Source organism: Monodelphis domestica, chromosome 4 (assembly GCF_027887165.1).
Source record: "Monodelphis domestica isolate mMonDom1 chromosome 4, mMonDom1.pri, whole genome shotgun sequence".
NCBI lineage: Eukaryota > Metazoa > Chordata > Mammalia > Didelphimorphia > Didelphidae > Monodelphis > Monodelphis domestica.
Window position 1 is genome coordinate 164,155,336 of NC_077230.1, and position 15,178 is coordinate 164,170,513.

At 34.6% G+C, this 15,178-nt stretch overlaps 1 protein-coding gene across 22 annotated transcripts in view; it reads left to right on the top strand.

Annotated features, from left to right (window-relative positions):
- The window catches only part of PKP4 (plakophilin 4), a 285,178-nt gene that overhangs the window by 246,870 nt on the left and 23,130 nt on the right, over positions 1 to 15,178 (top strand). For all 22 annotated transcript variants that reach the window (XM_001366119.5, XM_056793891.1, XM_001366181.5 and 19 more), the window contains one exon: positions 13,504 to 13,687. In XM_001366119.5, the coding sequence (XP_001366156.2) occupies positions 13,504 to 13,687 (184 nt within the window). The remainder of the gene's footprint in view (positions 1 to 13,503; positions 13,688 to 15,178) is intronic.

Sequence of the window (15,178 nt, forward strand, 5' to 3'; positions counted from 1 at the left end):
AGTATCAATATTAAACATGATCCAATTGCCTCAGCTTCTAAATTCATAAAGGAAAAATTAACTGAATTATAAGACATAGACCGTAATTTAATAATAGAGATTTTGACATCCCTGGTTTTTTTTTGGGGGGGGGCATTTCATTGAAAAATGACTATACACAGATTTTGATATGTGAATTTAATACAACTATACTGTATTCTTAGAAATGATCAGTTTGAATTCATGGAAAATTTGAAATGAAAATAAACAGTGATTCAAATATAGAACCAAGAAAATAATATCCTCAGTGACTCTAACAATGTAAATGGAAAGAACTACAAAATTCTACATAACAAGAATGTTCTCAAAGGACAAGACATCACCCCCTTGCCTCATCCATTTGCAAATGTTGAATATGGGATAGAAAAGATGGCCAAGCTTAAAGCTGGGAGTTATTCTTTTTTTTTTCTTTCTGAATTTGAGTCTTATCTTTGGTACTTTGTTTTTTTATTTAGAATATTTTTCCATGGTTACATGATTCCTGATTCTCACTGTAATATTTATTGGGAAAAGAAATGGAGGATTTGGAAAATGGAAAAATGGGGGATAATGGAAGGTTTTTATGGGGGTATGGAGGAGTTGAAGGGAGAGAGGGAATATTGCTCATTGACGCAAAGGAAAGAGTTGCCCCTGCCAAGAGGAAGCAGCAGGGGTCCAATAAGGTCTGTTTTTCTTTGAATGACTGAACTGATGTTCAGCTCCCTCTATGCCCAGAAAAGATAGTCCACCTATCTGACTGTGAATTCAAATAATACAAAGTTTAATAACCAGTTGGGATTGGAGTTTTTTCTCAGCTTCAGAGCTGAGACCAGGCCCCAGAGGCTGGCAGAGGGTTTCTCCCACTCCCGTCTACTCCAATCAGTCCTCGCTTTGTCTTATTCAGAATCTTAGCATTAGACAGAAAGCAACCAAGAACAGGTTTGACCTTCAGAAGTGATTGGGCCTGAATCTTCGGGCTGAACCAAGAAGAGGCACACCACACCAGACTGGGCTGCACAAGCTGCTCCCTCCTCCAACACCAGGAAGGAAGACCAACCCAGCAGGAAGGAAGTGCTAGTCACAAGACCCAACTTCCACTCCCAGTTGCCCCTTCCCCCACCAACTGTCAGTCTAGTCTCCTTTCTACACCACTCCCTCTGATGCCCTGACCCCTCCCAGAGCTGACAAGGAATTCCACTGGGTTATACATGTATTATTGTTCAAAACCTATTTCCATGTTATTCATATGTGCAGTAGAGTGATCTTTTAACATCAAAGCCCTAATAATAACCCCATCAAACTACACAATAGATCATGTTTTCCTTCTGCATTTCAGCTTCCACAATTCTTTCTCCAGATTGTCCTGGGTCATTGCTTTGCTCCTAGTAAAAAAGTCCATTACATTCATTTGTGCCACAGTGTATCCGTTTCTGTGTAGAATGTTCTCCTGGTTCTTCTCCTTTAACTCAGCATCAGTTACTGGAGGTCATTCCAGGTACCCTAATTTGTTCAGCCATTCCCCAATTGAAGAGCATCCCCTCATTTTCCAATTTTTTGCCACCACAAATTGCTCAACTATAAATATTTATGTAAAAGTATTTTTCCCTATTGTCTCTTTGGGATACAAACCCAACAATGGTATGGCTGGATCAAAGGGGAGGATTTCTTTTAATGCCCTTTGCACATAATTCCAAATTGCCCTCCAGAATGATTGGATCAATTCACAACTCCATCAGCAGTGTATTAGTGTCCCAATTTTGCCACATCCCCTCTAACATTTATCACTTTCTTTTGCTGCCATAATGGCCAATCCGTTAGGTGGAAGTTACTACCTCAGAGTTGCATTTCTCTCGTAAGGAGGGATTTAGAACACCTTTTCATATACTTATTGATAGTTTTGATTTCAGTGTGTGAAAATAGCCTATTCATGTCCCATAACTATTTGTCAATTGGAGAATGGCTTGATTTTTTTAAAATAAATTTGACTTAATTCCTTATATATTTGGGAAATTAAAACTTTGTCAGAGAGTTTTGTTATAAAAATGTTCTCCCAGTTTGTTGCTTTCCTTCTAATTTAACTCTTTTAAGCATTTTGAATTTATCTTGGTATAGGGTATATAAGGGTTAAATTAGGAATTTTGGCAAAATAAGAGCAGCTTCTAATAATTTTAAGTTTTAATGAGAATATAGTAGAATTGTAAATTAATAGTATCCCTTTAAGCCAGAGAAAGAAAACTTCTAGCAGCTTTTAACAATTAACAATCTAGTTTAATTAAAATAAAGATAGTAAAATGAATATAGTAAAGGAGAGAAATATAGGAAAGAGGTAGAGAAAGAAAATTTAAAACTGCCTATATCTACCTGTAACTACCACTAATAACCACCCCACAAAGTTCCAACCCAATCTAGTCCAATCGAAACCAACCCTATCAGTGTTTAATCCAATTCCTAGTTCAAAAAGCCCTCTCAGTAAGCTCAGGCCCACCTTTTATATTCCAGCAAATAAATGCCAGCCACCAATCCATACCCAGCAGGCAACTTCCCCACAACTGCCAGCCCTGTCAGCAACTGACTTCATTTATAACTTTTTCCTACCTCACTTCCTTATCTCTATAGTTTCTACTTCCTGTCACTGTGGACTGGTTAATCCCTACACATCTCTATGGTAAGAGGACCTCCAGGTCCCTCATTAAATTAAAAAATGAATAAAGAATTCCTTTTTACAAGTGTAAGATGTTGATCTAAACCTAATTTTTCTGATACTGTTTTCCAATTTTCCCAGCATTTTTTACCCAATAGTGGATTCTTGTGCCAAAAGCTGGGATCTGTGGGTTTATTGAACACTGGCTTTCTCAGGTCATTTACCCCAAGTCTATTCCATTGATCCATCATTCTGCCTCTTGGCTAGTACCATATTGTTTTGATGGCCACTGCTTTATAGTGCAATTTAAGATCCGGTACAACTAGGCCCCCATCCTTCACTTTTTTTTGTCATCGTTTCCCTTGATATTCTTGATCTCTTGTTCTTCCAGATGAAATTTGTTATAATTTTTTCTAATTATATAAAAGACTTATTTGGTAGTTTGATAGGTGTCATACTGAATAAGTAGATAAATTTGGGTAGGATTGTCATTTTTATTATGTTAGCTTGTTCTATCAATGAGCAATTAATGTTTTTCCAATTATTTCAATCTAGTTTTAATATTATCTAGTGATTTTAAATGGAGTTTCTCTTTCTAACTCCTGCTGCTGAGTTTTGTTGGAAATATAGAAAAATGTTGATGATTTATGTGGGTTTATCTTGTATCATGCAACTTTGCTAAAGTTGTTAATTATTTCCACGAGCCTTTTAGTTGATTTTTCTAGGATTCTTTTAAGTATAGCATCATATCATCTGCAACAAGTGATCATTTAATTTCTTCATTGCCTACTTTAATCCCTTTGATTTCTTTTTATTCTCTAATTATTACTGATAGTGTTTCTAGTACAATATTAAATAATAGAGGTGGGCATCCTTTCTTCACTCCTGACTTTTTGTGGTCTTCTAAGTTGTCCCCATTGCAAATGATATTTGCTGATTATTTTAAATATATACTTTTTATTATTTTGAGGAACAAGCCCTTCTATTTCTATACTTTATAGGAATTTCAAAAAGAATGGATATTGTATTTCGTCAAAGGCTTTTTCTGCATCTATTGAAATAATCATGATTTCTGATGGTTTGATTTGATATGGGTCAATTATGTAGATGGTTTTCCTTATATTAAACCACTCTTGCATTCCTAGTTTAAATCCCACCTGGTCATAGTGAATAATCCTTGTTTTAACTTGCTGTAGTCTTTTTTGCTGGTGTTTTATTAAAGTTTTTTACATCTATGTTCATGGGGGAGATTGGTCTATAGTTTTCTCTGTTTTTGGTCTTCCTGGCTTTGAAATCAATACCATATTTGTGTCATGAAAAGAATTTGGTTATACTCCTTTGCTTATATGTCAAATAATTTGTACATTATTATGATTAGTTGTTCTTTAAATGTATGATAGAATTCACTTGTGAATCCATCTGGCCCTGGGGATTTTTTTCTTAGGACTTGTTCAATTTCTTTTTCTGAGAATTATTTAATTATTCTATTTCCTCTATTGTTAATCTAGGCAATTTATATTTTTGTAAATATTCTTCCATTTACCCTAGATTGTCATACTTATTGCCATATCATTGGGCAAAATAGTTCTTAGTAATTACCTTTATTTCCTCTTCATTAGATGTGAGGTCATCCTTTTTATCTTTGATACTATTGATTTGATTATCTTCTTTCCTTTTTAAGTAGCTTAACCAGTACATTATCCATTTTATTTATTCTTTCAAAGTACCAGTTCCTAGTCTTATTCATTAGTTCAATAGTTCTTTTACTTTGAATGTGATTAGTTGCTCCATTAATTTTCAGGATTTCCACTTTCCATTTTTATCTCATGATTTTTAATTTGTTCTTTTTCTACTTGCACTCCCAATTCATTGATCTCTTCCCTCTTGATTTTGTTACTATTAGTACTCCCCTGAGTACTGCTTTGGCTGTATCCCATTGTTTTTCATATGATGTATCCTCATTGTCTTTTCTTTAATGAAATCTGTAATTGTTTCTATGATTTCTTTTTTGACCCACCAGTTTTGAAGAATTAATTTTAAATTTGTCTTTTTATGGACCCTTGTTAAGTACAATTTTTATCACATTATGATCTGGAAAAGTTACATTTGTTTTTTCTGCTTTTATGCATTTGTTTGCAATATTTATATACCTAAGTACATGGTTGATCTTTGTAAGTTTACTAGGTACTGCTGAGAAGAAGGTATATTCCTTTTTATGCCTTTTCAGTTTTCTGCAGATATCTAGCATATCATTCACTTCCCTTGTTTCTTTCTTATTTATTTTTTTATTCAATTTATCTAGTTTTGAAAGGGGAAGGTTGAAATTCCCTATTAATATGGTCTTACTGTCTATTTCCTGCTTGAGCTCCTTTCATTTTTCCTTTAGAATTATAGATGCTATGCCATTTGGTGCATAAATATTTAGTAATGATATTACTTCATTGTTTATAGTACCCTTTAACAAAATGTAATTTCCTTCCTTATTTCTTTTAATCAGATCAATTTCTACTTTAGCTTTGTCTGGTATCATGATTGCTACTCCTGGTTTTTTTTTTTCACTTTAGATGATGCATAATAAATTTTACTCCAGCCTTTTACCATGAATCTGTGTGTGTCACTCTTCATCACATGTTTCTTGTAAACAACATATAGTAGGATTCTGGTTTTTAATCCACTCTGCTATACATTTCTGTTTACTGGGTGTTTATCCTATTCACATTCAAAGTTATGATTATTATGTATTCCCCTCCATCATATTATCCCTTTTAAATTCTGCTCTATTTCCTTTCTCTGTGTTCCTCCTCATCATTATTTTGCTTTTGGTCACCCCACTCCCCCACAACTTCCTTCTCTCTCTTTCCTTGTATTATTCCCCTCTACTTCTCTGTGGGGTAAGATAGAATTCTATACCCCACTGAATATACTTGTTTTACCCTCTCTGATCCTTTCATGATGAGAGTAAAGTTTAAGCATTGCCCATCACTATCCTTATCCTCCCCCGTAATGATTTTTCTTGCCTCTTTATGCTATATAATTTACCACATTCTATCTCTTCATTCCCTTTTCTCTCAGTGCAACCCTCTCTTTCATGCCTTGATTAATTTTTTACATATTTATATGCATACATATCATATTATATAGATGTTCCATATTATAATATTTATATATATATCATCATCATCTTACTTCTCTAACCTCTTTCTGAAAAAATTCTATCTTCTCTACCACTACAGGTGATTTTTGAGAATTAAAGAAATCCTCTTTCCATGTAGACTTAAAGACATTTTTACCTTAATGATTTTCTTAAATTTTCACTTTCTTATTTACTTTTTGGAGCTTCTCTTGTGTCTCATGTTTGGACTTGAAATTTTTTGTTTATGTCTGACTTATTCCTCAGGAATACTTGGAAATCTTCTATCTTATTGAATGTCCATTCCTCCCCCTGAAACAATATACTTAGTTTTGCTGGATAAGTGTTTCTGTGTTGTAAACTCAGATCTTTTGCCTTCCTGAATATTATATTCCATGCCTTTCAATCCTTTAATGTAGAAGCTCCTAGGTCCTGTGTGATCCTGATTATGGCTGCATGTTATTTGAATGGTTTCTTTCTGGCTGCTTGAAGCATTTTTTTCCTTGCCTTGGTGGCTCTTGAATTTAGCTATTATATTCCTGGAAGATGTCATTTGAGGATTTATTTCTGGAGGTGATCTGTGAATTCTTTCCATTTCCATTTTGTTTTCTTGTTTGAGGATCTCTAGATCATTATCTTTGATAATGTTTTTATAATATGATAATCCAATGTTTTTTTCTTATTCATGGCTTTCAGATAGTCCAATTGACTCCCCTAGATCTATTTTCTAGGTCAGTTGTTTTTTTCAATAAGATATTTCATGTTTTCCTCTTTTTTTTTCATTTCTTTGATTCTGCTTTATTTTTTCTTGATTTTTTATGAAATTATTTGTTTTTTCATTGGTCACCTGATTTTTTATTACCTGATTTTCCTCTGTTGGTTTTTGGTTCTACTTTTTTTTTTTCATTTGGCCCATTTCTTCTTCTTCCATACTTTCATTTCTTCTTACATCACTTTCATTTTTCTTTGCATCACTTTCATTTTTCTTTCCCCCTTTTCCTCTGATTCTCTTAATTGTTTTTTGAAGTCCTTCTTGAGTTCTTCCAGAATCTGTGTCTAATCCATATTTTTCTTTTGGACTTTTAGCAGTTTTCCTTTGCTTTCACTGTCCCCTTCTCTGTCTGTATCTTTATCTCCATAAAAATTCTTTAGAGTTAGTTTTTTGTTGTTGTTGTTTGATTATTTTTCCTATCTAATTATAGGTAGACTTGGGGGATGATGTGGTGATCTGAGGGCAGAGTCTTCTCAGAGACCCCTCCCCCTACTGAATTAATTGACCCTTGAGATTCTAATAGCTTAAAGACTTGCCTGATGTTTAGTTGTAAGCTTTTTATTTCACTCTGATCTTTATCTAATCAGAGGATGATGAAATTCTAGCCTATGGCTTAGTTTCAAGTTTGTGTATTTGTTCCAGTCAGGCATACCCTTGATTGTTCTGTCTTGGAGCTCTGCCCTGAGCTTTAGACAAAAAAGATCAGTACTTAGTACTTCTGCCCCAAAGTGTGAATTAAGTCTTTGTCCCAGGCCCAGACTAGAATTCCCTGGGCTGGGGCTCTGGGCTTCACAAGTTTGAAATCTCAGGGGTTATGGATAGGCTTGTACCTCTATTTGCAGGCTCTGGCATAGGTTCCTAAACTTCAGACAAGTAGATGTGTCAGGGGGTGGGGGGGGGGGGGGAACTAACTCTTCCCTCCTTACTATAGCTTTTTGCTGGGTCTGCTCTCCTTTCATCCCAATGTCCCAGATATTGTTTGCCTACCTTTTGGTTTTTCTTTTCTTGAAAGTTGTTTTACTATGTCTTCTTGTTGATTCTTTCACTCCTGTATTCGTTTTTTGATGATATTTTAATCATGGTTGGAGAGGATTCTCATGGTGGCACAGAACTGCTGAGGATTAGTCCATCATCTTGCCTCCACCCCTGGGTACTCCACAGGAAGTTAATCTAAGGGAGAGAGAGGAAATGGCAAGTGTCAGACAAGTTAAATTATCACCTCCACCACCACCTCTCCTGAAACTTTGATAGGTAGAGATAGCTCAGGACCCCTGAATTCAAGAGTTTTGGGAATAGCAATGACCTCCAGATTACCTGTCTTGCTTCTCCTCTGGGACCTGATGTTACTGTTAAGGAGAAAAATCATTGAAAAAAGGGAAAACATCTGCTTGTCGCCCATTGATACCTACTGCTGACCTACCACCTGGCAAGTAAACTCAAAAGCCCCAGTCTCTACACCTAGGTTTTGTTATATCACAGCCATTACTGCCATGTCTTGGGAAATAAATCCTGTGGAGATATGCCCTGGCAATTGCTTCTGTAGGTGAGACAGCTACAGCTATTGCTGACCCAAAAAAGAAAAATTTTGCACCTTAAATCTTTCATCATGACAAATTACTTCACCTAAGAAACTAATAGGATTTTAGTTTTAAAATTTATTGAGCATCTGCTTTTCCCCTACATCTTAAGGACCATCTGACTTTGGAGCTGAGAAGTTTATGTATTTTCTCCTCTCATTAGAATATAAACTCTTATGAATATGGACTTATTTCCCCAGAACTTAGCACAGTGCTTTGTACATAAATGCTTAATAAATGCTTTTTCATTCTTTCATTGTTGGTTGACATTCCATTAACATTTATGATTAACTGAATGTCAATTACTATGTCCAAACAACTATGCTAAGCAATTGAGGGGTTTAGAAAGATTTTGGTTAATACAAATTCCCTGCCCTCATGAAAGTTTTATAGTATATAGTGCTTGTTGTGCCATGCAAAATATTGGATGATAGATGCTACAGGATTCTGTAGCAACCTTTTCTTTTCTTGGATTAGATTTTGACCTGTTAGTTTCTTCACCACAAATTATAGTTTTCCTCTCCTATTCTTGGCCTTAGTTGGAACCTTTTCCTTTTGGGTGAGGAAACAAAGGGATGTGAGGCTTTGTTTTTTCTTTTTTAAATCGTCAGTACAATCCAAAAGTTTCCCTCCAAAAGACTTGCAGACTCCACAGAAGTTTCACTCTTACTCATCATCACACTTTCAGAGAACAAATTAGGAGACACTTAACATGGTAAGCACTGCATAAGACATGTAGCTTCTTTCTTAAAACTGAAAATCAAACATGGGCAGTACAAATTTTATTAGGTCCTTATAGCTACTGGTGGAATATGTCGACAAGACAGTGTTTAAATGTAGATCTGAATGGATAATTGACTTCACTAAATCAGTATTTTTGACAACCTCATATAGTTGGTTGAGAGCATACCTCAGAGTAAGGAAATCTTGGAAAACAAGAATTCAAGGTCTGCCTCTGACACATACTAGCTGAATGATCTTACTCAAGTCACTTAACTTTCCAGTGCCCCCAGGTAAGTATCTAAGATTCTGAATTTCCGAACAGGTATCAATCTGCACTGATAAAGGAGATTTCCTCAATTTCTTTTTCTGAGATGGGATTATTTAAGTATTCTATTTCCTCTTTTGTTAATCTAGACAATGTCTGTTTTTGTAAATATTCATCCATTTCACCTAGATTGTCCTATTTGTAAAAGAAAAACCATGTGAATAATGAGTATGGTCCAAATTATGATAAAAATGAATAACCTATAAACTAGTTTGACCCATTTGTGTGCGTGTGTGTGTATGTGAATCAGACCATATAGTGAGTTCTAAAACTTTTGGAACTCTCTGAGATTATTAAATGCACTGTAGAGATTAGTCACATTAACTACTCCCAACCCAAATCTGAGACCCTTCCCTAATTTAAGTTATCATAAACTTAAGTAAATTATTATTTATGGCTCAAATCTTTTTGAAAGGCAAAGGCAGCTAGATTGCACAATGGATAGAATTCTAGGTCTAAAATCAGGAAAATTTGAGTTCTGATATGACCTTAGATCCTTCCTCTATGACCCTGGAGAAGTCACTTAACCTCTGCCTCAGTTTCCTTAAGTGTGAAATCAGTAACACTACTTTGCAAGAGGTCCTGGCTAGTAAGTACTTAAATACTTGTTCTCTTCCTTTGCCCTCACCCCCTTAAAACTGCAATAAAGGGGGGAAAATACATTTATAGATATATATGGAGAGAGAGAGACAAGAACTAAACATGAGGAAAAGAACCTTGAAACAAAGAAATGCCTTGCTTGCTGATCACTTCATGTAACATGTAAAGATTGAAATTGTGAATCAAAGGGCAGTGGTGAGGGCAATGGTGGACATGATCATTTTAAAGAATTAGAAAGATGAAGCAAGATAATGCCATCCAAGTAACATGAACAAAATAGAAGAGGATCTTTGGAACTTTTAGTCAATTGTGTGTCTATGAAGTTGGTGCCACCTGATTAAAACCATTTGATTTGCCCATTCCCAATTTTTAATTATATATCCTTTTATATGGGCCTAGAGCACTATTATATGAATTTGGACATATGGTTCTGTACTTATTGATTGTCTTTCACTTTCCTTTCTTAGAGAGTAATTCTATCCAGGACTTTTTCCCCATTCTTTTTTATCTTCTTCCTGGTATATCTTATAAAGCAGACTCTTAACTTCTTCACTAATTTCCTTTGTGTATATTTGTCTGGTCTAGCCAGTCTTCTTAAGGATCATTTCATATGTAAAGTTGGTGGTTTTGCTATCGTTATATTTAGCAATGTAGATCATTATAGAATGAAGACATCTGTTTCATTTTCCATTTATCTGTTTTTCTGCCAACTTCCATCTATGAATGCTTGGGGATCAATGTGTCTTTGTTAGGTTTCCGACTAACCTTTCTATAGACTTGTTGGTAGCAACAAGCACTGCTTTTTACCTTTTTATTAGATAGCTCCCATTTTTCATCTTAATGCTCTTTAGTGATTTACAAATTATTATGTACTTTAGTGTTGCCCTTGGCTTACACTTGGAAAAGAAATCATGTTATTTTCTGGCTATTTTTACCCCTCTTCAGTGAGGTGACTTTCAGTTAAACTTGCAGTTAATGTTGATACAGTCATCTCTGCCTTTTCTACTTTTTAGCATTGGTGTCTTTGAATGCATTAGGGTTAAGTTACTGGAACTGTATTCACCTGAACCAATTTCTCATCATTTCTTTTATGATACAGATTTTAACTTTTGATCTAACCAGTTTGTAGACTACTAAAGGAGGTTTTGTCATGTCATAGAATATGGTTAGTGTGTTTGCAGATTACAAAGTAGAGTGCTTTTGAGGCATGGAGATCATTACCAGCTAGGAGAATTAGGAGGGTATGTTGAACTTTAAAAGATAGGTAGGAAGTGCTAAGGGGGAATGTAGGACTAACAATATTTTAAGTCCAGTGGTCTCGTTCCTACATTAAAAAAAGACTTGTTTTCCTGTTCTTTAATTTTGTTAAATTATATGCAGTCCATTTTTTATTTCATGATCCACAGATAAAATAGATCTGTGCTCATTGTTGTAAGTGTTAAAATGTACTAATTACAGCAAAAAATCCCAGTATTCTAAAATGATTTATAGGGAATTTTTTTTTGTTTGTTTAGCAACTAACACCAAATTCTGTGTCACCAAGTTTATATGTTAGGAATGATTTTGAGATTTTGAGGTTTGTTTTAATTAAAATCTTATATTAGCAAATACTTGTGGAAGAAAAACAAATAATACACATTTATCCCTATGCTATTACCTTGAGAAACCCAGTACTTATACTACTTAATCAAAACTGTCTACTCATTTGCCTTCAATCTCCTTAATTGCATTAGCAAATTTGAACTGTTCGCAGAGAGAGAGAGAGAGAGAGAGAGAGAGAGAGAGAGAGAGAGAGAGCAAATACCTATAAATGCCACTGTAATAGTAGTGTTTCTGATTCTCTTTTGCCATGTAACAAGAAAGTCTAGTCTCTTCTTTAAATATCTTTCTGACTGTTTCTCTTTCATGGCTACTTCTTTTTGGTTCAAGACAGGTGCTAGATCCCTTGTTATGATTTCACTCCATCTTGCTTTGTGAACATTATTTACCTTATTCCATTAATTCTTAATTTTTTAAAAACAAGAATACATCTTTGTATAATAGAAATCAGAGTATTCACTAGAAGTTTATAGAAAATAGTATTTGTTATTTAAAAGTTAGATTTGCATATGATTGTTTAAAACTATCTTCTACATGTCAATTGATTATTGTATAAATGAGACTCATCTTTCATAGTTACCGGACATCATTTCTAAAATGAAAAAAAAGCTATATTTTACCTTCTCTTAGCTGTATTCTGATTTATTTTATATTGTGCTTTTTAAAAAAAAAGCATTCTCATTTCCTTTCTGATCTTTCATCTTTGCTGAAAAAATTAAAAATAGAATTTTCTCTCGACTCCTTAAAACAAACCAGGCAGCTCCTAAAATTTTTTCCCTTTACAAAGGATTCAGTGGTTCATATTTCAGAGCCTCTAATAGATTGACTGACTGTTCTGTTCAGTTCTGTTTCTTCCATCTTGTGGTAGTGTAGTCTATTTGATGAATATGTTAACATACTCTGACCTCTGTTAAAGGCTTCCAGTGCTCTGAAAGACCATTAAATGAAATCATAGTGACTAATTTGCTTTGCAGTAGCCTCTAAAACTTTGACTGATAAATGTATAAAATCTTACTACAGTTTAAAAGAATGTTCAACATGCTTTTGTAAAATATCATGAATCATTCATATATACTCAGTAAAACAATTTTAGAGAACTCAGTTAACCTCTAATTCAGACCATGAATTACATATCGAACAGATTGGTTCAGTATGCCCATTGATACTAACATTTCTTGCATACATTTTAATTCTTTTTTTTAAAAATATATTTTATTTGATCATTTCCAAGCATTATTCGTTAAAGACATAGATCATTTTCTTTTCCTCCCCCCCACCCCCCATACCCGACGTGTAAGTCCACTGGGCATTAGATGTTTTCTTAATTTGAACCCATTGCTTTGTTGATAGTATTTGCATTAGAGTGTTCATTTAGAGTCTCTCCTCTGTCATGTCCCCTCAACCGCTGTATTCAGGCAGTTGCTTTTCCTCGGTGTTTCCACTCCCATAGTTTATCCTTTGCTTATGAATAGTGTGTTTTTCTCCTGGATCCCTGCAAATTGTTCAGGGACATTACACCGCCATTAATGGAGACGTCCATTACGTTCGATTATACCACAGTGTATTAGTCTGTGTACAATGTTCTCCTGGTTCTGCTCCTCTCGCTCTGCATCACTTCCTGGAGGTTGTTCCAGTCTCCATGGAACTCCTCCACTTTATTATTCCTTTTAGCACAATAGTATTCCATCACCAACATGTACCACAATTTGCTCAGCCATTCCCCAATTGATGGGCATCCCCTCGTTTTCCAGTTTTTGGCCACCACAAAGAGCGCAGCTATGAATATTTTTGTACAAGTCTTTTTGTCCATTATCTCTTTGGGGTACAGACCCAGCAGTGCTATGGCTGGATCAAAGGGTAGATATTCTTTTGTCGCCCTTTGGGCATAGTTCCAAATTGCCCTCCAGAATGGTTGGATCAGTTCACAACTCCACCAGCAATGAATTAATGTCCCTACTTTGCCACATCCCCTCCAGCATTCATTACTTTCCTTTGCTGTTATATTAGCCAATCTGCTAGGTGTGAGGTGATACCTCAGAGTATACATTTTAATTCTTAAGCCACAAAGACCTCAAAAAATTGGTGTTTAAATTTTTTAAATGCAATTCTCTTTTTTAGGAGTTCTCTGGAACTTGTCTTCATGTGATGCAGTAAAGATGACAATCATTCGAGATGCTCTATCAACTTTAACAAACACTGTGATAGTTCCACATTCTGGGTGGAATAATTCTTCCTTTGATGAAGATCATAAAATTAAATTTCAGACTTCACTAGTTCTACGTAATACTACTGGTTGTCTGAGGTAAGTTCCTGCTTACTTGTTGATCATTTACTTCACAATGGAAATATATAAATTATTTGTTTATCTCTTGATAATTTGCTTTACTGTATTAATAAGGGTTTTTTATTCCCCTTTTCTATTACTGAAATCAAACCAATATATTTTGTTTTCATGTTAGAAAAGTGTCAAGATGACCAACACAGAAATAACTTAATAAGTCATTAATTCTTTGAAGGACTTTTTATTACTTTTAGCATCAAATTGCTTCCCAAATTCCAAAATATTCCTTATAACTTATAATCACTGTTAATAGTAATTGTGATAGATATATGTAGATGGATATATAGAGAGATATAGATATAGATATAGAAATAGATATAGATATAGATATTCAACAGCAAAGAGATAGCATGATGTAATGAAGTAAGGCTGACCTTAAAGGGATGAGGACTTGGATTCTAGTCCAGCTTCTCTCTCGCATACTAGCATTGTGACCAGGGGCTTCACTTAGACTCTTAAGACCCCAAGCACCTTTCTAACATTTTAAGGTAGAGGTGAATGAATGGAAGGCATTTCCACACCTGGAGACCCCCAAACTGATGAAATTATGAGTCTACACCAGACATAAAAATCAAAGTTAACATGGTACATTGGAAAGAATATTGGATTTTGAATCAAGAGAAACTGTATTTTCAAACCTTGTCACTTACTAGGTGTTTGAGGCGGGCCAGGTAGAGATATATGATTTATTTTAATTCCTTTTGAAATTCTGCTAACAAATACAAACATTTTAAAGGAGATTCTGTTTCTTTTTCTATGGAAAACAACCTAAACAGTTCTTTCCAGAGTTACATTAACTATCTAGAGGTTAATTTTTTAAAGTAAAGTTTTTCTCCTATGTATATAGTTAAGTATTCTGTTAACATTGATGCTCTAAGTTTATGCCCACATAATCTCTACCATAACAACCTTCATCCAAGAAGAAATTTAGAAGAAAGACTTTGAAGCCATTTTCCCTCTTGTGGAATGAACTAAATTTACTAGTCTAGAAAAGAAATACTTTTTTTCAGAAATTTTATTTCCTTATAACACATAAACCGTTGTGAATATCCAGGATACAGTGGAGAACACAGAGTGGTTAAAATGTAAGCAAATTAGAGAATCTATATAATATTTTATAGATCTTCTTTTGATCTTCAGAGTACGGCCCATTATTTAGGTTGAAATACAATCAGTTCCTGATCATCCGTGGGATAAATACCTATCATTTCCTCTAAATCAAATCTTACAAAGCTTTGCTGATCCTCAGCTAGACTTACCAATTCCCTAGAACCATAGTTCTTCCTGTGGAAAGCTTTGTTATCCCCTGGGAAGCTTCTCTGTTTGTATAGTTCATTTCACCCATATCTAATCTAACTACATTTTTATCAGTGCATGCATGGCATACTTTAGATCTGTGAATGACATTACTCTGTGCAAGATAAAAAAAAAAAAACCTTGACAGACAGGGTG